Source organism: Dipodomys merriami, unplaced genomic scaffold, assembly GCF_024711535.1.
Source record: "Dipodomys merriami isolate MVZ:Mamm:240054 unplaced genomic scaffold, mDipMer1.0.p SCAF_11, whole genome shotgun sequence".
In the NCBI taxonomy this organism is placed as follows: Eukaryota; Metazoa; Chordata; class Mammalia; order Rodentia; family Heteromyidae; genus Dipodomys; species Dipodomys merriami.
The window spans coordinates 45,807,266-45,831,904 of record NW_027202382.1 but is presented as its reverse complement, the minus strand read 5'-3'; the positions used below and the strand labels follow the sequence as shown (position 1 = coordinate 45,831,904).

General features: G+C 56.1%; 1 protein-coding gene and 1 long non-coding RNA gene across 10 annotated transcripts in view; one reads left to right on the top strand and one right to left on the bottom strand.

Moving 5' to 3' along the window:
* The window catches only part of Ntng2 (netrin G2), a 50,088-nt gene extending 40,197 nt beyond the window's left edge, over positions 1 to 9,891 (bottom strand). For 7 of the 9 annotated variants that reach the window (XM_070014891.1, XM_070014894.1, XM_070014896.1 and 4 more), the window contains exons 1-2: positions 9,798 to 9,891; positions 5,128 to 5,847 (exon numbers count right to left, since the gene is read on the bottom strand). In XM_070014891.1, coding sequence (XP_069870992.1) covers positions 5,128 to 5,340 — 213 coding nt within the window. In that variant the 5' untranslated portion in view covers positions 5,341 to 5,847; positions 9,798 to 9,891. Of the gene's footprint in view, positions 1 to 5,127; positions 5,848 to 7,487; positions 8,585 to 9,797 lie in introns of those variants that run through there. The other 2 variants (XM_070014892.1, XM_070014893.1) reach the window with 2 other exon arrangements.
* A 1,100-nt stretch (positions 9,892 to 10,991) lies between these two features.
* Positions 10,992 to 23,708, top strand: LOC138822237 (uncharacterized). Its single transcript, XR_011370380.1, has 3 exons — positions 10,992 to 11,148; positions 19,940 to 20,022; positions 23,523 to 23,708. It is a non-coding gene; the product is annotated as an uncharacterized lncRNA (long non-coding RNA).
* The last annotated feature ends 931 nt before the right edge of the window (positions 23,709 to 24,639 follow it).

Genomic DNA, 24,639 nt, shown 5'->3' with positions numbered 1-24,639 from the left:
TCTCTCTCTCTCTCTCTCTCTCTCTCTCTCTCTCTCTCTCTCTCTCTCTCTCTCTCTCTGTTAACTGAGTGAGCTAGACACACACACACACACACACACACACACACACACACACACAGTCAGTTAACTGAGTGAGCACCGTGGTCGAACATTTGGGGAGCCTGCAGCTCAAGGGGCCTGGCCTGGGGTTCCCTCTGCCAGGCCTGCAGCTCGGGCTCCCATCCAACATCCCTTCTGCCCCACCCGCCCCCGCCCGCACTTGGCTCTGCTCAGAGAATTAGAAAGACATTTTCATATATTTAAGAAAATCTTACCACAGCTGAAAAACAAACCAGAGCAGGCAACCCCCGCTGAGCAGAGCTGTGTGTGTGTCCTCTGCTGCCCCTCCCCGGCCCCCCCCGCCCCTCCAGGAAGCTGCTGGGCGTCCTTGGGGGTGACAGGTGCCTCAGCCAGGATAGAGGCAGGTGGGCCCCGCACTCTGCCCCTCCTCTTCTCCCATGCCTGACTGTGTCTGCACTGAGCTTTCTGCCCACACCTTCGCTCCGCTGAACCTCCCAGACCCCAACTTCTGAATTCCACCCCTCAGCCCTATTCTGGAGCATCTATTATTTATTCATTTACTTTGTGGACTTGCTTAGCTTGTTTGCTCACTCCCTTGGTGCTCTACCACTTGAGCCATGCTTCTACCCCAGCTTTCTGCTGATCAACTGGAGATGGAGTTTCACTCAGGCTGGCCTTGAACCCACGATCCTCCAGATCTCAGCCTCCTGAGTAGCTAGGATTACAGGTGTGAGCCATTGGTGCCCGCCCTTTCTAATATTTTCTATGTGTACTCCTTTTGTCCCTCAAGCTAAATTCTAGATTCAGAAAAGTACAAAACCTCTTTTTTCTGTGCATTCATTTAGTGGCAGTGCCCCAGACAAGGGCTTTTGTCTGAAATTTTCTCAGCTCACCCAAATGCCACCCATTTCCTGATGCAAACTCTGAGGCTCAGAGCAGTGAGCAACGCTTACCCCAAGTCCCACAAGGCAGGAGGGGCGGGAGCCCCGTTGGCTGTCCCCACACCCAGCACGGAGGTGCCCATCCACCCATCCCCCGCCGGAGCCAGCCTGCAATCCAAACAGCAGATCGGAACAAAAGGAAATGACTGGAGAAGTCTGAGAGGAAGCTGAGCTGGGGAAGCTTCCAGAAAGGTCCAGAATCTCGAGGAAAAACCCTTCTGGGCTCTTCTGCTGCATGGCTCTGCCTTCCACCAGACATCTGGACCCAAAGGGACTCTCATGAGAAAAGTAAGATGGGGGAGCGGATGGGGGGCCGGCGGGAGCCCCTCTTTCCTCATCACCTGCGTCCCGGGGGCAACAGGCCCCACCGTGCCACAAGGTGGCACCTGATGGGTCTATTCTCGTGCCAGCTGGGCTCTGCCTTGGGCGCTTCCACAGAGCCAGGGGCAGTCACGAGGCTGGCGGCACAGACCCCCAGTCTCTCGTGAGTGACTTAAGGACAGACTTAAGGGCTCAGCACTCATCCTTCTCCCCCCCACATCTTCCAAGAAGCCTTCCCAGATGGCGCCCCTCTTTCTCCTATTCATCTATTGATTCAGTAAAGACTCACTGGGCACCAAGTGAGCCCAGAGTGAGGCCCTGGGACACAAAGGTGGAGGGCGCGCCCTGGAGGAGCTCACCTCCCAGGGGAGGCTGGAGTCTGAACTCACGGAACTGGTACAAATAACCAACGTGACCCTAGCCGCGACTGTGTACCAAGCATCGTCTGCAGAGCACATTCCGTTCATCGCCCCAACTTGGGGAAATAGGCTCAGAGAGGGTTGTCTTACACTGGAAGCCCCACACACAGCAAGGGAGTCTACAGTTATCTCTCTCTGGAGACCTGCTAAAGAAAAAGTTAACATTCTTCTGTTTCCAAGTGGAAAGATGAAGACAAGTGGTGCCCATCGGGCCTCAGCTAAAACACACTCACGCTGGGCTCAAGCGCCTGCAGGCTGCGTTGGTTCTTGGTTTTTGTTTGTTTGGTGTGTGTCTATGTGGCTATTAGAGTGTGAACTCAGGGACTTGTGCTCTCGCTTGGCTCTTCTGTTCAAGGCTGGCACTCGACCACTTGAGTCACTTCTGGCTTTTGATGGGTTAAGTGGAGATAAAAAGTCTTGGGGATTTTGCTGCCCAGGCTGGCTTCAAAGTGCGATCCTCAGATCTCAGCCTCCTGAGGTGCGAGGATGGCAGGCATGAGCCACGGGCCTCACCCTGGCTGACCTTCAGCTTCGGAGACCCATTTCCTTTCCCCAGGAAGCGGGGAAGGTAGGTGCGCCAGTCAGTGTCCCCTGTTAGGCCTTGGAGGGACCCGCTGTGCCTGAGAACCTCACCCCAGGACCCTGCAGCCACGCTGTCTGCTTCCCCCTCTGCTGAGAAGACCCTGAGGAAATGTCAGCCTCCTTCCCCAACACCACCAGGCATCCCTGGAGCCAGGGGCTGGACGGGGGGCGTGGCCTGGGGCAGGGGTGGGGCCTGGGGCAGGGGCGGGGCCTGGGGTCTGCACTGCAGGCCCGAGGTGGCGGCAGCCGGGACTGGGAGCATCTGGCTCCTGGCCTGCCAGCCCTCTCCTAACCCTCAAGTGGCCAGGTCCCACTCACAGGGCTCAGGGAGCGTCCCCTTGGTTTCAGACAGGGGTCAGGCTCTGTTTTGTTGCTGCCCCACCCCACCCCGCCATGCCCTCTCTACCCCAAGGGGTCCTGGGAGTTGAGAAGCCTTGGCCCCCTGCCCTTCCATCTCGGAGGCCCCAAGGCCTCCTCCTGGCCCCAGGGCACAGTCCTCCGGTGGGGGGGGAGGGAAGGAGGGCCCCCCCTCTGCAGTTCTCATTGAAATTTTGCCCTTGCCCAAGAATCCTCGGCTGAGAGCTCATCCCTATTAATTCTCCTTGTGCATTTAGAGCCAGTGGGTTTTTATTTATTCATTTATCTTGTCTCTCGTCCCCCTCCCCCCTCCCCTTCCTCGCCAGGCTGGAAGGCTCTCAGGTGGCCTTGTCCAAGGACAGGAGGCCTGGGGGAGAGGTCCGCACCCCGGATCTGAAGTGGGGGGCCCTCTGGTCCTCCTGAGGTTCTACTCCGACCGGCTGAGTGCTGTCCACGGAGGGTGTGTGAGCAGCGACCCTGGCCAGCACAGAGCTAAGGGGCAGTGGGTGGTCTGCCACTAGTGCACCCCTGCTGGCTGGTGGGCCGCCTCTGCTCTGGCTGGAGTTTAAATCCCCTTTGTGCCCATCCATGGCAGCTGCCTAGAGGCTAGAAATGTGGGGTGCAGGGTCTTCTAGGCTGGGGAGAGGCCAAGAACTTTGAGGAATGAGAAAAGCTTGAAAACCAGCAGCAGTGCCCCATCATCATCATCATCATCATCACCACTACCACCAACAGTACATATTGAATACCTGTGTGTCAATGGATACCAGGGCCCCCAGGGCTGGCTGCACCCTCCTACAGTATGTGCTATTTTGCCAGACTAAGATATTGGGGCTCAGAGAGGGGAGCCCTTGCCCCCGAGGGGGTCAGTACTGGCCTGGCCACAGGTCAGCTCCTGACGCGCCCTCCACGTCCAGTGACCTTGGCAGGATGAAGGCGACCTTTTCACGATCCCGAGAAGGGATCAGACCCAGACTGGGTGATGAGATGAGCCACACTTGGGCTCAGAGGAGCCAGGCAGTGTCAGGGCTGAAATCCAGACCAAATCCCCTGTCCCTGCCGGCCAGCCGGGGCAGCACCCATCCTCCGTGACTAACACAGAGCCCACGGCAGCCTGTCAGCAAGGATTTACATCCATCAAACAGGTGTCAGCACACGGAGGCTCAGCCACCCCACAGCAGCACCACTCCCTGCCTGCCTTCCTCACCCAGCTTCCAGAGAGGGAGAGCGCGGAGGAAGAGGGGCTTCTCCCAGACCCCAGACCGCAGCTGGCATCAGGCACTGGGCGGGGAGGGGGGGAGAGGTGTTTTGGGGTGTCTAGGGCGAAGTGTGCCCAGAGCCCAGCTTTGGCCAGGAGAGGGCCTCATGTGCTGGTTAGTTCCACTCCTCAGCACCCTCCTACAAGCTGGTCCAAGGAGTTAGCACTCACCCCCAGCCTGGGCACATTAGGAGAATGATTAATATTTAAGAGAAAAAAAAATACCATTGAGATGCTAGCACTGGAGGCCGACTGTGTGGAGCAGTCTGCACACACGGGCTAAGATGGGGGCTCAGAATCGGGCTCCCCTAGCGTCTGGGGCCTGGCCTCCTTGTCCAACCGGAGCCAGTGTGTGACCCTCCGCTTCCAATGCAGAGATAGCTAGAGATTTACGCAGCCCTGGCTCCCGGCCCTGCCGCCGCCGCCTCCTCCCTCCTCTCCTCCCTCCTCTCCTCCCTTTCTCTCTCCCCCTCCCTCCTCTCTCTCTCCTCTCTCAGCTGGCCATGGTCCAGCCACCACCCACAATGACAGTCTCATCCACTGACAAGCCCAAGTGGGAAGCTACCCTCCCAGGCTGGCTTCTCGGCGCTGTGACTGAAACCACCCCACGGGACTCAGACATCCTCGGGAGCCTGGGTGGTGACTTCAGGGTGGTGACACCGGGGTGGCCCTGCCTGGCAGCAACCCAAGGACACTCAGTGGCACCAGCCACTTGGATAGAGGCTGAGGCTGAGCCCTGGCTGCCCGCTCCCGCAGCCTGGCTGCTCTGCCAGCCTCTACCGGCCCAGCTGCCCCAGCCAGGGGACTTCAGGGTCTGACAGTAAGCACAAATCCTATAGCTTCTCTGCTTTGTGCTGGGTGCCCTGGGCCAGAGGCTTTCATGCATGCTGCTTCAGTTTCCCCATCTGCAGTAGTAAAATGACAAAAGCAATCAGACTCTTAGTCCATACTTGCTCTGCACCCCACCCTGTTTTGAATACTTTAAATGTACCCTTCAGCCCCTGACCCCCATACACAGTGTCACGTGACTACCTCAGGCTGCCCACCTTTGGCCCATTTGCAAGGTGGCACAAAGACTGGGTCCCCATCTGAGCCTTGCACATGGTTCTCTGGTCTGTTCACACATGCCCACGTCTTACCCCAACCCCCTCCCTCCCTGGGCCTGAGCAGCGGCAGCTGGGGAACTCACATGGGAGCAGAACCTCTCAGGAGGGTCTCCGCAGGTGATGCCGGGGGGCTCCACCTTCACTTTGACGTAGTCCTTCAGCCGCATCACCTTGGGCTGGCAGGCATAGAATTCCCAGGTTGGGCCTTCATCTGTGGTCACCCAGGATTTGCAGATGTTGTAGTCCCCAGAGGCCAGCAGGAGGCAGTGCAGAAGAAAGATCAGCAGGTGCAGCATGGCTGCCCAGTCCACAGGGGTGTGGCCCAAAGAGGACCTGGACAGGGAGCGGCAGGGTCAGGGGGGACTCGAGGCTTCAGCATGGAAGCGCCACATCTACCAGGCAATGGTAGCTGGGATATCCCAGAGACTCAAGACTGCAGGTCTGCAGTGAGCAACTTGTACGTGTGTGTGTGTGTGTGTGTTTCCAAACAGCTGATACAGAAAACACAGAGCCAGCGTTTCTCAGATTGCTGATGGGCAGATCAAAAAGTTGCCTGTAACTTTTTGTCCTCTTAACCTTGGCAGTCCACCTCCCCCGGAGGTGAAGCTGATCAGATCGAGCCGACGCTCAGATTGTGACCGTGGAGGGAAACGGGATACAGGACAAGGAGCAAATCCACAGGGATCCGGCGTGGGGCTGGATCAGATTGCTTTTAATTTTTGTCCTTCTGATCAATCCAGATCTTTAAAGGGCCCTCGCATGATGTGCTCAACACAAGTGTTCAACAGCCCCTCCGGCCTGCACTGCAAAGATAACATAAAATCAGTCAGTGACCAGGGTACTTAGGAACATGTTCTCTCTTTGGGGACCAAGCTTGGGATCTCAGACCAATAAAAGAGATTTCTTTTCATATGGGTCACAAGTGACAATAGTTTGATGTGACTGCAAATAAAAAGGAGGAAAAAAAGCCACTGTGTTTAACTGGGGAGGTTATTTGGCTCTGCTTGGGGGGGAGACAGGCGATCATGGGGGCAGCTGACCCTGGCTGGCGATCATCAGCAACTTGTTAGGAAATTTCTGAGATGCCAGCTTCCCATCCATCTGGGTACTGGATCTCACTTGACTTTCATTATAAGAGGTGGGGGGGGGGAGAGAAAGGAGGGTGGGAGAGAAAGAAAAAAGAGAGTGCTCATTAGCAACAACACCTGCAACAAATCAAAAGGAGGAAGATTAGAGATGTATAAGAACAAAAGCTCTCTGGCAAAATGTGCAAAAAATAAAATAAATAAAGAGGCTGCATTAGCAAGGTCTCCCGAGAAACCTGGGTTATTTTTATTAATATTAGTGTTGTGCATTTGGAAATCAGATGCGTTATTAAAAGCACGTTGCCTCTTCCTGATTGACAAGTTGTTAATTCGGCAGAAGGGCCCTTGCTCTAAGGTCAGGAACTTTCTAAAACATCCCCAGGAGTCAAGGTTTAATGGTTACATGGAAACATCAGACTCAAGTCCAAACTTCAGAGTTGCTAAAGCAGCTGATGAGAGCACAGGTAAATGGAGCCCAAGCCCACAGGTGTAGACTACCAAGGCAGGCACCTGGGAGCCAGCCCGGAACACTGCTCTGATTGCAGGCATAACCTGCAACAGTAATTTTAATGTGGGTAGTTGTTTTTTTTTTTTGGGGGGGGGGTGAATGTCATGGGGCTTGAACTTGGGGCCTAGGTGGTATCCCTGAGCATTTTCTTTTTTCTCAAGGCTAGTTCACTACCACTTGAACTACAGCTCCACTTCCAGTTTTTTTTGGTAGTTAACTGGAGATAAGAGTCTCTTTCTTGCCCTGGCTGGCTTTGATCTTCAGCTCTTAGTCTTCTGAATAGCTAGGATTATAGGCATGAGCCACTAATGCCTAGATTAACTTTTTCTTTTTAACAGTAAAAAGAAGAAAGAAAAAGAAAAGACAAAACTGTTCCTGGGAAAGATGTCCACAGAAATGAAAATGTTTTGTCCACAGAAATGAAAACGTGTTGTCCTGTCAAGAGTTTCTGATCAAAGCCAGTATTTTGCAGAGTACGTCTAAAAATGAATCAATGTGATTATTGCTTATTGCTGTGGTCATTATTTACAAACTAACATAGATAAACTAATAGATAAAATAGAGTCGTAGAGTGTGTGGTACATCACCAACCAAATCATCATCCCAAATGGGATCCTGCCAAAAATGCCAGCCAGTGGGGCAAAGACAGGAAACTAGTCACACCTAAAACTCCTGTGCTAGAGCCGAGGCCTGGGCTCCAGGGTAGAGCACTTGCCTCGCAAGAACTAAGGCCGAGTTCAAAGCCCCAATGCACCACACACACACAGCCTGTATTATTAATTATTCTGGTTATTATGCCCACGGTGGTAGCATTTAAACCCACAATCATACACAGTAACTGGACTCTCACCTGACAGCTCTCCCAAAGGTTCCGGAAGGTTTCCGTCCAGGTTTGAACGAAACCCCATTCACCACCCAGAAGCAAACATGGCCCTGGCCAGGCATGCCAAGCCGGGGAGAGGCGTGGACGCTGCCATCCTGTGGCTGGTGGTGAGCTCAGGGAGAACCCCCCCCCCCCGCGGGTCTGGGGAGAGGGGGGAGAGCCACCACCATCTGCTCAGGCCCAGCATGGAACCCATCGATCACCTCGGGGCGCCCTGCCCCCCTTTCTGAATGAAGGGCCTCTTAATGCAGATGAATGAGGCCAGCCCGGCTCTCATTTTCACATCTCACCTCTGGTTGTTTAAAAAGAAACCTGTTATAGAACCCGCCCGGCCTTCAACGTGTTCCTTGCTAGAAAACTTGCTAGAGAGAACGTGCCCAGCGTCTATTTTTACAACCCGAGGAAAATGTAGTAAAAATAAAATAGCAGGCGGGCAAAGGTTTGGAGGCTGCTACCCGGGCGCGGAGCTGCCCAGAACACAGCATGCCCCCAATTAATCCTCCCAGCAGCCGGCTCCCGACCGCTCCCTAACAGGTAGGGAGCTCCGGGCGGCTGCGGCCTGCGAGCAAGGCCGGGACGGGGGCTGCGTCTGCAGGACGGGGTTGCCCGGGCTAGGAGGAGGCTGGAGCGGTGGACCGGGGGATCCGGGAGGCCCGAGGCCCAGGCCGCAGCGGGGAGTCCAACTCTCCGGTCTGTTCGTGGCTTTGTAGCTCTGCTGGAAAATGGGATGCGGTGACAACAACCCGCCAGGGAAGTCCAGCGGCTGGGCGTTGCGAGCCAGGGCCTGAACATGACAGTGTTTTTCTGCCAAGGAGGAGGAAGCAAGGAAGAAGAGAGGGGCGCGGGGAGGGGACGGGGGCGGCCCCGGCGCGGCCCGGGAGGCGAGGTCCGGCGGGCGAGGCTGCGTCCCGCGCCGTCCGCCGCCCGGAACGAGAACCCGCACCTGCGTCGTTAACGGACGAACGCCGCCAACGCGCCCCGTGCCCCCCAGGGGTCCTCGGGGCCGAGAGCCAGGGGGTTCAAACCAGAACGTTACATTTCCTCAGGATTTCCAAACTCTGATGCTCCCGTCTTATTGAATTAGCGGCTCCGGGAGCTGCCCGGGCTCGGGCGCGGCGCGCGGCGCCCCGGCCCCGCGGTGGGCATGGGGTCTCGGCGGGGTCCCGGGGTGCCCCCTGCCCCCCGCGGCCGGGCGGTGCGGTGGGACCGGAGGAAGGCCGAGGAGGGCGAGGGGAGCCCTGGGGCTTGGGGTCTCCTTCCTGCTCCCCCGTCCCCCGCCCAGGCCGGGACCCCGCGACCCCCGCCGCCCGGGGCGCCCTCGCTTTCCGACCCCCCCCCCGCTCCGGGGTGACGCCCTCTCGGCGGCCGGGCAGCCCTGGAAAGTTGGGTACTGGGGGCGGACCCCGACGGGGCGGCTGGGGACCCCCGCCCGCGCCAGCCCCGGCCCGCGGGCGCTGAGGAGCGGGGTGGAGCCCGCGCCTCGGGCCGGGCGGCACCGCACCGGGGCCGGCCCGGCCGACGGCGCCGCTCCCTTCGCCTTCCCGAAGTTGCACGCTGCGCCGCCGGAGCAATTAATAATTGCGCCTTTAATGAAGGCCGGGCGGGCAGCGAGCCCCGCGGGCGGCCCTCGCGCGTGAGGAGCCGCGGGGCGAAGCCCCGTTCCCCGCGCGCGCCCCGCGCCGCCCCTCAGCCCGCGCGGCCGCCCCCGGCCCCGAGCGCCGCTTCCCGCCTTCCCGCCGCCGCTCGGGCTCCCGGGCCGGACGCCGCGCGCCGAGCCGCCGGCCCCACCCCTGCGCTCACCGACCCCCGCGCGGCGCCCCAGAACTTTCCAGCCAGGGCCGGCGAGAGTTCTCCACGCGACTCGCGCAGCCCCCGGCTTGCCGGGCGGGAGGCGCGCGGGGGGCAGGCGCGCGCGGGAGGAGGGTCGGGGGCTTTTACTTTCCACGAAGCCCCCTCCCCGGGCGTCCTCGCGGGGCCCGTCCCCGCCCCGGGCGCGCAGGGGGGCGGGCGAGGACGGGGCGCGGGGCCCCCGCCGGCCCGGGCTCCCCTCGCGAGGCCGCGCGCTCCCACGCCCCCCTCCGCCCTCCTCCCGGCGCCGCAGCCGCCACTAAATAACTTTTGCCCGGGCGCGAGCCCCGGCCGGCGGCCGCAAGTGGCCGGCCCGGAGCCGGGCGAGGTCGCGCGGCGCCCGAGCCCTTCCCTGAGGAAGGCGGCCCCGCGGAGCCGCAGCGCCCGGCCCCGGCCCCGTCTCCTCCCGGGCGCCCGGCGCCCGCTTACCCCGCTCGGAGCCGCCTCCCGGAGCGACCGGAGACCCGGGAGGCCGACGACCGCCGCCCTCCGGCCGGCGCGCGCCGCGAGCCCAGCCGCCGCCGTCAGACCGGGGCCGGGGGGCGCCGGGGCCGCCGCGGGGGGCGCGGGCCGGGGTCGGGGGCCGCCCGCGCCCGCATCGCCCGCCCGGGCCGCGCGCCCAGGTCGCCGCGAACAAGTGCAAACTTTTGGGGCGTCGCGGGCGGGGGGGCCGGGCGCGGCGGGCCCCGGCCGGGTGGGCTTCGCGGCCGCCCCCCGCGCGCGCCGGCCGGTTGGCGGGGCGCGGCGCTGCCCCCTGCGCTCCGCCCCAAGTTCGGGCCGGAGCCGAGTCCTCGGCCGCACTCCCGGCGCGGGCGGGCTTTTATCTCCCGGTCTGCTCGGGTGCGTAACTTCCTCCGCGCGGCTCCCGCTCCGTCCCGCCGCGGGGCCGCGGGCTTCTTAAAGGTGCAGGGAGGAAATTCCGCGCCGCTCCGGGGACGCGCCTGGGCCGGGGAGGGGCGCGGCGGGCAGGGACGCGCCGGGGCCGGGGAGGGAGGGGCGCGGCGGGCGGGGCCGTCCCGGCGGGGCCGCGGCCCCCGCGGGGGTCCCGCGAGGGCGGCGGGCGCCGCCGAGCCCGCGCGCCGGGGGTCGCAGCCCCGCGCATCGTCGCCTCCCGGCCCGCCCGGGACCGCGGGTCCCCGCGCGCCGAGCCCGCCGCGCACTCCCAGCCGGCTCGGGTCAGGCGCAGCCGGGCCGCGGCGCCTCGGCTCTCCAGAGCCCGGGGCCCCGACCCGGTGCCCGCGCCCCGGGGTGCGGGGGCCGAGGAGGGGCCGGGCGAGCCCGTCCCCGCCCCCACCGCCGAGGGTTCGGGCTGCTCGTGGGTGCGTGTGCGTCTGTGTGTGCCTCGGTGTGTCTGTGAAGCTGCCACCCGGAAGGCCCCCCAGGCAGTGGGTAACGGGGTGGGTGGATTTGGGGAGACGGGGAGGGGCAGCGAGCCGAGCGCACCACCACAGCCTGAATACCAGCTGACACATCGCCGCCTCCACCCTGATGGGCCCTGCTTTTGACGAAGCCAAGCCGGCTCGGCGGGGAGTGCAGAGTAGGGGCAGGGGGCCGGGCCGAGGGGCGCTCGGCCGGGCCAGGGCCAGCCCCGGAGGTGGGCCTGGGCGAGTCCCGCCGGGACTGAGCAGGGTGGGCGGGCAGGCAGGCAGCGCCCCGCAGCCCGGGGCGCACCAGTCCCCGGAGGTTTCCAGCCAGGCTGCCTCGGGCCGCGGGCGGCAAGGGGAGGGCTTCCTCCGCTCTCAGGAGCACGTGCGCTTTCTGGGTGCCCCGGCCTCCTCTGGTAAGTTCTTACCCAGTGCTCTTGCAGCCAGCATCATTATGTGGATGCATCAAGAACAAAGGGCCTGGGGGGGGTGTTGTGAGAGAAAGAGAGAGAGAGAGAGAGAGAGAGAGAGAGAGAGAGAGAGAGAGAGAGAGAGAGAGAGAGAGAGAGAGATTGGTCCAAGGTCACTGAGGGTATCAGAAATGGGAGGCAGAAATAGCCCCTCCATGCTCCACCCCTCACCTCCGCCTTAACCCTTCCCTGCTCTTGGCACCCCTAACCTAAAGATAGGGTCATATTGTTGAGTAGCATTTAGACTTTGTAACAAAGCAGGCAGAGGATGCAGAGCCATAGATTGTCATCTGTTATAATGACACTAATAACATTTATTAAACACCTGTTTTATGCCAGACATCCTGCAGGCCGGGATCTGGGTAGGGTCCCCCGAAGCTTCCCCCAGCTCTGGGACTACACTGCTGCTAGCAAACTCCCAGCTTAGAGAAGAAACTTAGCCATGATAAGGAACTTGCCCAAGGTCAACAAAGGGAAATTCTGGCCAGTTCTCAAATGGGCACACTGCCATCTGCTCGCTTGCTTATTGGCTTTGGGGCACGGCACAGATTGTGTTGGAGCCTCAGTTTCCCCATCTGTGAAATGTGAATGGCAAGCCCCTTTCCAAGGAGGGGGTCCGGGCTGGGCGTTGGTGACTCACTCCTGTAAATCCTAGCTACTCAGGGGGCTGAGGTCTGCGGATCACAGTTTGAAGCCAGCTCAGACATCAAAATCTGAGTCTCCTATCTTCAGTGAACCAGCAAAAATCCAGAAGTGGAGCTGTGGTTCAAATGGTAAAGCAACCAGCCTTGAACAAAAAAGCTAAGGAACAGTGCCCAGGCTCTGGCATAAAATATATAAACAATTAAAACCAATGGTGTGTTCGGCAGGGCCACGGAGTGTCTGTCTGCTTGTTTTAGATCTCTCTCCATGGGAGACTGACCAGTCACGGAGAAGTCCAGGAGCAAGGGCACAGGCCAGGACCCAGTCTCTCTCCCCTGGTCTCAACGTATCCGAAGAGAACAAACCTCAGAGATTCTGATGTATAAACTCTCAGCCCACAGGCACCAGGGAAAGGCAGGCTGTGTGTGGGGCTCCCTGCACGGGGTGAGTGATGACCAGTTCAGCCCTCGGCCTGCTGTCTCCCCAGACAGAGCCATCCATTCCCGGGAAACGCCCTGCTGCTCCATCATCCAAGCGCTGCATGCTGTCAGGAAGGCCAGCAAGGCGTGGAGTGGCATGCTCCTAATTTCTAGTTTGTCCAAATACAGCAGACAAGACGTGGGGTTCATCTCCCCCCCTCTCCAGATGACTGCCAGGATTGAGTGATCCATTACAAAGCTATTTCCCATTAGAGACAGTACTGTGTGCCTGTTTAGTATCGTCCAGTTAATCTTCATCACTATAAGTAACTTCAGGAACCTTGTCCCCCCACACACACCCCTCCCCCTCCCAGCCCCTCCAGTCTACCCATTTTCAGACCCTGGAAGTCATGGTAAGAAGAACTGGAGTCAGGATAATGTGCTTTTTCTTTCTTGACTCAGCCTTTTGCTAGTTATGTGGCCCTGGGGAGATTTGTTTTCCCCTTGTTCTCAGCCTCAGTTTCTCCATTTTCCTAGTGAGGGGATTTGCCCAGGAGGCTCTCCTTGCTGCTACAATCCTGAGTTGGCTGTCCTCAGAGGCAGCTTCCAAGAGACGCTGGCATTTTTCGCTTTCAAAGGAGCAATAGATGTTTCCCTTCTAGGCTGGGGAACAAATAGAATTCCAGCCATGTAGGGACCAGGTGGTTGGGGGACGTTCATTTCTAAACTGCATTAAGGCGCTTTCTGATAAATGACCTTTTGCAGGCAGTGAAAAGAAGCTGAGCACCAAGAACAGAAAAGTGTTCAAGCTTGCCCTCCCCTGTCCCCGCCATCATGGCTAGCTCCTCCTTACCAGACGCCTAATCATTTTCATTGGTAGAGTTTTTGGCTCTGCCGCACTGTTCCAATTTGAATTGTGTGCGTAGTATCTTGTATCAAAAAAGCATCTGCAGAACAATGCATGGGATCTACTCCACCTGTTTTTCTTCTTTTTTTATTTGTAAGAAAAAGGACTTGTGCATAATTATATGCACATACATATTCTTAATATCTGTGTGCATATATATTTATATATGACAGACTATAAAGATACACATCAAAGTATAAACAGGAGAGATGGGAGAACAATGTGCTATATTGCATATATTCTTTTTGTGTGACTTGACTCTTTTACAATGAGGAAAGAAGCGTGGGTTAGACACGTAACAGGAAATTATAAAGTCACGTGCAGAAATAATCTACTAGCTTTACAAAGAAAGGAACAGATGAGGTCCGGCGCTCTGGGGATTTCTGAGCAAAGACCAAGCCTAACACAGACAGACAGACAGACAGACAGACAGAAGGACAGACAGATCAAATAAGCTGGGCTCTCTCACATCACCAAAGCCTAGCTCCAAAGCCATGCCTACCCCATTCTCATTCTAGCTTCATTCATTCTGTTCACTTGTGCCAGACCAAGATTTGGCTTTTTCAAGAAACTCTGTCCCCTTGACCTCAAGCAGTTGAGATGCAGCTGTCCCTAGAGAGGGAGAGTCTATGGCCTGGCTCAGAACATTCTAGCAGTTTCTGCACATCTTTGGGCGGAGGCATGAGCCAGGGGACAGAGACCAAGCCCCAAGCCCAGAGTGTTCCCCTAGGAGGACAGAGGCAAAGACTCCTGCCGAGCCTGCAAAAGAAGCACCGGACTCCTCCCTGCCAGTTCTGAGCTCTAATCTCCAGACCATACTCCCATTAATTATTATTACCATATTAATCATACATGTGATTAATTCAGTAATGGTGATTCATAATTGATTGCATTTTATATGGTGTCTTTCATCCACACATCTCTCAAGATGTGCACTGCTTACAATCAGACTCAGAAAACAGGATGTGTTCTTTGCTTGTCTGCGTGGTGTTGGATAGACTTCTCTTGCAGAGGCAGGGGGTGGATGGTCTTCGGGCGGCCTGTGCCCGCCAGTCCCAGCCGTGCCCACTTCCCTGAGTGTCCTGTGAGGCCTGGTGGTGGCCTTACCCTGGGAGCTGGTACAGACTCTGTTCCTTTGGTAGAGTCTTTGTGAGCCACCCTCTAGGCTGGACGATGCCCCCCTACCTCTGGAGGGGGAGGGGCCACCAAGTGGCACCCAGGATTGCTCCAGAGTCTGGCTCTCTAGTTCAGAGTCATGCCTCTGCTATGAATTAACTTGTGTGACCTTGAGCAAGCTATGACTTTCTCTCTCTGCCTCATTTTACTCAAGTGGGATTCCTAATACTTTCTTTCTCCCTAGAGTTATTATAAAAATTAAACAAAAAGAGGGACATAAAGTACTTAGAACCTAGGATTTGGTAAGTGCTCAGTAAATATGGATAAATATGGCCCGAGGCCTGCTTCTGCTGGTGGCTGCTCTATAACTAGACTCGTCTCTTCCTTTCTTTGGGCCTCAGTTTTCTTGGCCCTGAAATGGACTGATGGGTCCACACAGAGGGTTCATTCTGGGTCTGAAATGAACTCTGATTAGACGAATGGCTTTAGAATCAAGTAGGCTGGACTCACATTCCTGCACACCGGTTTCTAGTTTTGTGGCCTAGACTGACGTGGCTGAGCTTTGGCTGTCTCATCTGCAAAGAGATGATCATGGCACCCAGTGACGTCCGTAAGCTTGGTATTATGGATTTAATGAGCAAATGCTTACCACCTCTTGGATTTCTAGAAAGCAATTCCCACAAGGTGGCAGCTCTGGTATTGCTCACGGGGGGGGGGGGGGCGGGGAGGGGGGAGCAGCGGTGGTGGCGGGCAGTACTTTGCTGACTGGCCCCATTTCTCATCCACATTCATTCTGTAAGAGTCGCTACTTTTCTCCCCATTGCTCACCTTAGATGCGGCTGTGGATTCCGTGGTGGGTTTTCCACCCAGGCAGGGCAGGGCTTCAACACTGGGCTCAATGATGTGTGGTCTGGACACCAAAGCTGTTATTTCAAGAATTTTTTCTCAGTGACCTGGGCAGGAAGTCAGCATGGCGGCCTTGCAATGTCTCTATGAGAAGTGTAGGTAGGTGGGATGGCAGGAAGAAGGAAGAGCCTGGCCTAAGCTCCTGGGGGTGGGGGTGGGGTCAAGGAGAAAGCTCTCCCCTCCAGCTCTAGGAGCCAGCAGTGAACTGGGGGTGACCAGCAGAGTATGGGGACTCCTTAGGTACTTCAGGAGCCTGCAGAGGAGCCCAGAGCCCCTCCCCTTTTCCATAGTGGGAGCTTGGATCTCAGAAAGCAAATCCTCAGACAATTCTCAGCTACCCTCAAGCGTCTCCTTTATGCACCGGGCCCTGGAGATGCCAGGCTCTCCTTGCCTTGTTGGTGATACTCCAGGTCCAAGTGACCAAGCTGGCCAGGCCCCTCACAAAGGTTTACTAAGTACCTACTATGGGCTAGACATGGATCGAGCCTGAACGGTGGTGCAGTTTGAGTGTGAGTGTACACACCTGTGTGTATTTGTGTGCATGTGCCACACCACCTAAAGTCAACTCCAGAGGGAAAGCTCAAATGGAGCACCAAGTATACCACCGGCCAGGCTGGGAGGAAACCCAGCCTCAGTTTCCCCATCTGTCAAGCAGAGCTTGGCGGGAGGCTCTCATGGGCTCAGGGACCACTGCTCTGGCTGAGGTCTCAGGGCCAGGCTCTGCTCTGGAGCTCTCAACTTCATATCCAGCCAGGATCGAGAGCCTGCTCACAGAGCTGCCTCCGACGCCCCACCAGCCCTCCACCAACCGTGTCCTTGGGGGACATTTTTGCAGATTCTCAGCCAGGAGAGCAAGCCGGAGCTGGCTCTGCACAGAAGGCACCACAGGCCCAGCGAGCGCCCCCGCCAGGTGTGCAGGCTTCTCCTGGGGCTGCCTGGCAGGCGGGGGGGGGGGGGGAGAGGAAGGGGGGAAGATGAAAGTGCAGGCAGAGGTGCCTTCCAACAAGGCAAGGAGGAAAGCAGAAGAAAAGCTGCATGGGCAGCAGGAGGATGCTGCCTCCTCCTCTCCCTCCCCCTCCTCACCTAGAGGCAAACATTTTTCTTCCTTACCGAGGCAGGTGATGTGGGCCAGGATGGCACAGCAGATGTGGCCTTTCTCGCAGACATGTGCTGATCACAAAATAATTGACCCAGTTATAGAAATACCTGCTCTGGCACCCCAGCCCTCTCCTTCCTGCTCCCCGAGGGGGCCCACAGACCCTGGCATGGCCTTGGAGGTCTTAGAGTACCATCCCTCCCCTTGACATGCTGGTCCCTAGGTTCCTGGGTCATTGGTGTCATTGAAACAAGAGCCCCAGGTAGGCCTCAACTCAGCAATGCTACGTGCAAGTGCAGAGTCCTGTGCAGACAAACCGCCCAGTACGGTGGGCAAGCTGGGAGAAAGTCCCTGAACAAAAGGCGGTGAAAATCCTGAAAGACAGCCACAGGGAGAGCAATCCTTGCTGGTCTTAAACACACTCCTGCATGCTGGGCTGCATGCAGCAAATTTCCTCATTAAATTGGCCACTGCGCAGCCACGACTGGCTTACAAACTCCCGCGGTATCAAAGCCAGCGATTGTCACAGCTGGGGTCCTCGGCCCTTGCTGTTGTTCTGAGTACTGGTGACAGGGTGCAGGGTGGCGCTTCCTTCCAACCCATCGTAGACACAGTCTTGGCCGTCACGCACATCCAGCCTGTCCCCTGGTGCTGTCCGGAACGTCATAAGCACCAGTGCTTACCAGCCTCAACTCTGATCTTTGATCTCAATTTCTCATGTAATGGCACACGGCTAATGGATGGGGCCAGCCCCTGATGCCACTGGCTCCTCCTCCTGGTGGCCTTGCTAGCCATTCCTGGTGACCTGCAGGGTCCACCCAGCTCATACTGTCTCTGCTTTGGGGGGGGCTCCTCCTGCCCCTGGGGTCCTAATAGGTCTCTGTCTTCATGATGGGGTTGATTGTTGGCTCTTTTGTGTCTTGTTCTCATTCTTTGCTCTGTCACCTCGGAGGAAGTGTAGATGTGAGCCTGGAAGAGAGCAGCCATGTGGTCATGTGACCAAATGCTCTGCTTTCTGTGGCATCTGAGTTGGAAGCAAGTGGGGTGTGTGTGTGTGTGTGTGTGTGTGTGTGTGTGTGTGTGTGTGTGTGTGTGTGTGTGTGTGTGTGTGTTTATGTAGGTGTGTATTGGGGCTTGACCTCTGGGCCTAAATGCTCTCTCTTAGTTTTATTGTTCAAGGCTGGTCCTCTACCACTTGAACTATATTTCCACATCCAGCTTTTTGCTAGTTGATTGGAGATAAGTCTCCTGGGTTTATCTCCCTGGGCTGGCTTTGAACCTCCATCCTCAGATCTCAGCCTCTTGAGTAGGTAGGATGAAAGGCATGAGTCACTGCTGCCCAGCCTAGCACAAGGCTGCTAACTTCCTACTTGATGGAAGACTTGCAGACATTTTTTTCTTTTTCATCTGGGAACCCCAGATTTGTGGACCAGATTTTCCTCTTGTTGCTCTGCCAGTTCCCAAATCCAGCGTTGCCAGCATGCTTCAATTGTGTGGCTTCTCTTGTCCCCTGCCTGCCACAGCCTGGTGGCTCACCTGGGACGCGCTCATTACTCTGGGAGCCCCTGGTCTCCCCACAGCACTTTGGAAGGTCCCTGCAGGTCCCCCAGAGCACTGCGGCTGTGGGGCGCTGCTGGCGAGGCCGAGGTACCCCAGAGAGTCCTCAGAAGGCATATGTGAGGATTGCAGAGGAGAGCCTGACAGCTTGAGTTAGCATTTCTGCACCCCCTTCTCCTGTCCTTGGGCAACCCCCGCGCCTCAGTTTTCCATCTGTACCGTGGGACCCATAGCGCCACCTACTGTGAGGGCTTTACAGTGAATTCCATCTGCCAGTGCTGGGGGGGAGAGGAGGAGTGGTAGACGGGGGAGAGGGGGGCAGGCTGACCCTTGACCGTGGAAAACTTCTACAAAGGGGTAATAGGAGGGACAGCCAGGCCTGACTTTTAACCTCTGGACAAAGAATCAGAGCACACGCTGAGGCAAAGGAAGCAGATATTGTTTCTTGACCCAGAGAGGCCCAGCCCTGAGCCTTAGCTGGTTCTCCACTGTGGCGTCAGATGCAGGCTCCTCCCTCTGCCTGTCACCACCGCACATAAGGGAGGGAGGCACAGAGCTTGCCCACCGGGGAAAGTGAGGCTCCGGATTCAAGCCCAGGCCTGGGACCCCCATCTCTGCTACCTACCCTGCCACCAACCCCCAGCCACGCTTGCTCCCTGCAGCTCTAGGGCCCCGACTGAGTCTCTGGCCAGGCCCTGTCTGGGTGAGAAAGAGGCAGAGCACCCCCCCCCCCCCCCGCCCCAGCGCAGACATTTCCAGATGATCCACGGTCTCCCAGGTCCCCTCCGAATTGATGCAGAAGTCTGAGCTCGCCCAGAACAAATGTTTCTCTGAACGATCAACAGAATGACAACTCCCCCAGGAGAGGAGAGGCAGGCTTGGCCAGCAGGCTTGTTAGAGGCCTGACATGAACACAGAGAAGCACAGGCCAGGCGAGACCCGAGCAGCGAGCTTGGTGTAGACGCAGTGGTGGGGCAGGAAGGTGGGGCCTGGGGGCAGGCAAAGCTCCCAGACTCCAGAGCCTTTTTTATTTTGGCCCATGTGGGTTCTAGAAATACTCTCCTAGCATTGCCTTTTAGCTGAATGGTCTAGCAGGCACCCAGATGCTGCAGGGGTTTGGCATCGAAGGCGAGACTTGAACTCTTTGACCTCTTGGCACAGTTGTCCACATGGGTGTGGGGGGAGGATGCTGATTGGCCAGTCCACACCACACCACCACGCCCACGGGCCAAAATGTAGACACGCTTCTTGCATTCAGGAGTTGGTGAAAGGCCTCTGCCTGAGACTCAGGGGGAGTCCTCACCCCTCCGCTGCTGAGGAGACCCACAATCCTTCCTTGGAATCTTCTAGATCTCTAGACCTGCCCCAAACCCAACAGCTATCTGGGCTAGCAGCTGGATAGCAGCAGGAACTTCCAGGCCACAGTGTAGAATGCACCTGGCTCGTGCGTTCGTCAGTCAGTACCTGTGGCCTGCAGGTTGCTAGGTTCACAGTTCTGCTGATTTCTCTCTTTCTCTCTCTCTCTCCCTCTCCCCCCCTTTCATGCATGCCCCCACACATATGTATACACACATGTCTGAGGTGATGTACCCACCCCACTGCTATGGATGGTTTGACTGACTGGTTGGTTGACTGTAGTACTGAGGATTGAACCTGTTCCTCATGCTTGCTAGGCAGGCACAGCACCACTTGAGCCATTCTGTCAGCCAGCCCCATGCACATCTGTCTATCCATCCACATATCTATCTATCCATCATCAATCCATTATCTATCTATCCATCCATCATCCATCCATTATCCATCCATCCATTACTTACTCCTTATCCATCAATCCATCTATCATTCACCCATCATCCATCCATCCCTCATCCATCTGTCCATCCATCCGCCCATCACCCAACATCTGTCTATCCATCCATCATCTGTCCAACCATCATCCCTCCATCTATCCATCATCCATCCATCCATCGCACATTCACTATCCATCCATCCATTTATCCATCATCCATCTGTCCATCCATCCACCCATCATCCATCCATGCATCCATTCATCCATCCCCTCCAGTTGCTTAGTGAGTGTCTGTTGTATACCAGGCTCTGTATTGGAGGTGGAGACAGAGACCAGCATCTGTTCCAGGGAGCTACTGGGAGCTGCCCTGTGTGGAGGGAGAGATAAGGTAGGCACAGGTGAGCTGCGGGGCACAGGGGGGCTGTGGCGCCCTGCTGTTCTCCTCCAAGCATGGCTGCCCTCCCAGGACCCGCCAGGGTCAATGCCCTGCTGAGTCAGGGGGCTCTTGAGTTTCAGCATCACGAGATGCAGAGCCGGAGCATGGGAGATATTTTTGACCCCTGCCTGCCCTTCCCCCCTTCCGGCCTGTCTGTCCCTACTCTGCCCAGCTCTACCTGCCTCCACCTGTCAGAAGGCAGCAGGTGCTGATGGAAAGAGGTCTGGCCTGGGAAGAAGGGAGGGGTACTGAGAACTTGGGAGAAAAGAGATCTGAATCCCCGCGCTGGGCGGCTCAACGTGAGTATCTTCACCTCCGTGGTCCTCCCATCTACAAAACGAGGTAAGAAAACTTGGGTCCATGCCTGCTCAGGAGGCTGAGATCTGAGGATCACCATTAGAAGCCAACCAGGGCAGAAAAATTCTTATCTCCAGTTAACCAGCAAAACGCTGGAAGTGGCGGTGTGGCTTAAGTGGCAGAGTACCAGCCTTGAGGACCTGAGTTCAAGTCCCACAATGGCACACACAGAGAAAACAACCGTCAAGCAGTACTAAGCACTCTATCCAATGATGGCTAGCTCTCCACAGCAAAGATCCAGCACAGCAGCCGAGAACAGGCTGGTCATGAGTCTCAGGAGTCGGGAACTGTGGACAGTTGAGACCCTGGCAGGGGACCCCAGGGTCTTCCGATCTTCCCTGCCCCTCACAGCGTCCCTGCCCACCCCGGATGGTGGGGTCCTGGCTGCTGATTCCCCTTCTCCATGTGCCAGGGCGCCTGAAGCCCCTTGTGGAAAGGCTCAGCCTGGCTGCCAGGCCCAGCACATAGTAGGTACTCATTAGATGCAAACGAGCTGAATGAGAGGCGCTCAGGAAGAAGGGTCTGTAGGATGCTGTGAATTTTACATGCCTCCCGTGGGCTCAGGTAAAACACATCATTCGTGGATTCATAGGCTCAGCATAGATGCTAATTGGAATATTTGCAATCCCATTTCCCGCTAGTTCTCACCATCACACACGCTTATCTCTCTCCTGAATAGAGATGTCTGGGTTGTCAGCTAGTCCCAGGTGTACATGGAACCCACTCGTCATCCCAGCTCTGAGTACATCGCAGCCTTCTGGGTGGGCACAGGAGACCATGTGGGTGTGCGAGCACCGTTATCCTGAGCTATCCCTGAACATCTACTTGGGGTCTCACCTGCCCGAGGGGGCCGGAGGAGGCAGAGAGGGGAGAAGAGAAAAAGAAGGGAGTCACAAGAGTAACAGGAAGAGAAGGTGTGAGTACAGGACAGCTGCAGACATCAATGGACCACAGATTCCAAAATGTGCAAGACCCTGCATTCCCAGCCACTTGGGAGATAGGAGGGTCAAGATCTGAGATTGGCCTGGAGAAACGTAGGAGAGTCTATCTGAATAAAAAAATAAAAAATCACCAGGTGATGGTGCTCATACCTGTAATCTTAGCTACTCTGGAGGTTGACATGAGGATCCACAGTTCAAAGCCAGCCCAGGCAGGAACATCATGAGATTCCTAGGAAGTGATACTGTGGATCAGAGTAGTAGAGCACTAACCTTGAGCAAAAAGAGCTCAGGGACAGCATCCAGGCCCCAGATTCAAGCCCCATGACTGACCAAAAGAAAAGAAAAGAAAGAAAGAAAGGACAAAATTAAAAACTTGACAAAAGCAAAATGGCCCAAGATTTGGCTCAATTTGTAGCAAGCACAAAGCCATGAGTTCAATCCCCAGTACTTTAGCAACCCCCACCCCAAAGCTGGAAGAAAGAACTTTGAATTTTTCCACCATAAGTTCATAATAAATAATAATAGAATAAGGTAAAGACTAGATTAATAAATGTTGGAGGACATAGATGTGCTTGCTCTGATTTGAGCAGTGCACAATGGTATAAATCATATACAATATATATTATGTTACACAATGTCTCAGAGTACCACATACATGTACAATGTTTACGTGTTCATTTAAGATACTTTTTTTTCCTGGTCAGTTGTGAGGCTTGAACTCAGGGTCTGGGCGCTGTCCCTGAGCTCTTTTGCTCAAGGACATTGTTCTACCACTTTGAGCCACAGCTCCACTTCTGGTTTTCTGGTGGTTCATTGTTGATAAGAACCTCCCAGACTTTCCTGGCTGGGCTGGCTTTGAACCATGATCCAAGGATCTCAGCCTCCTGAGTTGCTAGGATGACAGGAGTGAGCCAGCGCCCAGCTAGACCAAATTGTGTTGTTGTTGGTTGTGGGGCTTGAATTCTGGGTCTGGGCACTATCCCTCAGCTCTTTACCTCAAGACTAGTGCTCTACCGCTTGAGCCACAATGCCACTTCCAGCTTTTTCTGCTTATGTGGTGCTGAGGAGTCGAACCCAGGGCCTCATGCATGCAAGGCAAGAACTCTACACTGAGCTACCTTCCCAGCTCCTAGACCAACTCTTAACAGGAGTCCAGGGTAGCAAAGGAACAGTTTGGGAAACTATTGAAAAAGAGGGGCCAATTTGGCAGGCTGGATCAATCCTGTTTTTCTCTCCACTCAAATGCTATTTTCTCTCTGGGTGGGGATATATCTCTTGCCTCTCTCTCCCTACCAGAAAGGGGGCGGGGCCTGTAAACATATGGGTGAGGGAGGGCATGGGCATCTTGACTCAAACTGTCACCCGTGGGCCTGTTTTCCACGCAGGATGACATGGAAAGCTGTGGGGAAGCGTGTAGCGGGAAAGGAAATGTGTCTACGGGGAAAACACAATGCAAAGCGGCTTCTCCTCCCAGCCACGGCTGCTCCTGGGTGCAGGGCTGCGTTCCATAGCAACAGCCTTCACACTCCGCTAAAATAAACGCTCCCACCAGCTGGACCCGTTATTAAACTGGAACCCCAGGACTAAGATCTTCCCTGTGAGTGGCAGAGGAGCACCGGCTGCCCTGCCAGCTGACCCGACTGCCAGGGAAGCTGGCACCCCGGAGGCAGATTAACCAGCAGCTTTGGACAAAACCCAAAGCCTCCTGTGTGAGGATGGGGAAGGTCTGGTGGATGCTTGTAGCTGGACTTGGGGCTGGGGACAAAAGAGCCAGGTTCAATAACGCCCAGCCCAGTGAATTATAGGCTGTTCAATCTCAAACAAGTGAACTCTTCTTGCTGGAGTCTAAGCTGGGTATAATGACATATCCCATTGAGGGTGGTACACTGATCAAATGAAGACACAAGCAGGGTTGGGCATGGTGGCTCATGCCCGTAATCCCAACCAGGGAGGTGAAAATAGGAGGATCAAGATTCAAAGCCAGCCTGGGCAAAACTTAGTGAGACCCTATTTGAAAAACTATTAGCTAAAAGGACTGAAAGTGTGGCTCAAAGAGTAGCGCACCGAGGGGTGAGACCCAAGTTCCAGCCCCACTACTGTCAATCTATATGTATGCTCACGTTGCCCCCTGTGACCACAGGGTCCTCTTTCTAGAATGGCGACACCTCTTTGGATGTTTACATGATACCTGCCTGGCAAAAGGATCACTGGCTCAGCCTCTCATCGCCAATGCGAAGTGAGACCCTGCGACAGAAAGAAGACACTAGTGGGGAAATGCGACACCAGAGCGTGGGGTCTCGTGTGAATGGTGCAGGGAGGCGGGGAGGCCAGGGGAGAGGCGCGGGGACCTCTCTATACTTGTCGTGATTTTCTGGGAAATCCAATTTGTTTTTTCAAAAATAAAGGTGGATCTGCATCTAAGACATCATTTTGTTCAACAATGGACCACACCGTAAGACAGTGGTTCCAGAAGGTTCTAGCAGCCTAGGATGTCACAGCTGTGGTTACATGTCTGTGACTGGTGGTTCGGAGGTATAGCTGGGGATGCCCCGGTCCTGCCAACCATACACAAGAACAGCCACACAGCCATGCACAGGCCAGGATACAATTGATACTAAGTGACCGGGTGTTGGTTATGCAGTCTCTAGAACATTCTATCTGTTGTTATTTCAGAGTATATTACTTTTTTTTTTTTTTGGTCGGTCATGGGGCTTGAACTCTGGGCCTGGGTGCTGTCCCTCTTCTCTTCAGCTCAAGGATGGTGCTCTACCACTTGAGCTACAGTGCCACTTGTGGCTTTTTCTGAATGGTTTATTGGAGATAAGAGTCTCATGGACTTTCCTGCCCAGGCTGGCTTTGAACCGCAATCCTCAGATCTCAGCCTCCTGAGTAGCTAGGATTACAGGCGTGAGCCATTGGCACTCGGCCTGACTTATTTTTAAAAATTACTTTAAAATGGGATGCTGTGTGGCACCGGCAGCAGCCCCCTGCACCTCATGTTTTTGTTGTTATTGATGGTAGTAGTGGTCGTTGTGGGGCTTGAACTCAGGGCCTGAGAACTGTCCCTGACTCTTTTGTTCAAGACTAGCATTCTACCCCTTTGAGCCACTATGGCTTTTTTGGTTGTTAATTGGAGATAGGAGTCTCACAGAGCTTCCTGTCTGGGCTGGCTTTGTACCATGATCCTCAGATCTCAGCCTCCTGCGTAGTTAGGATGACAGGTGCCCGCAATCTCATGTTTGTCATCGTTCTTTTGTGCTCTACTACTCAA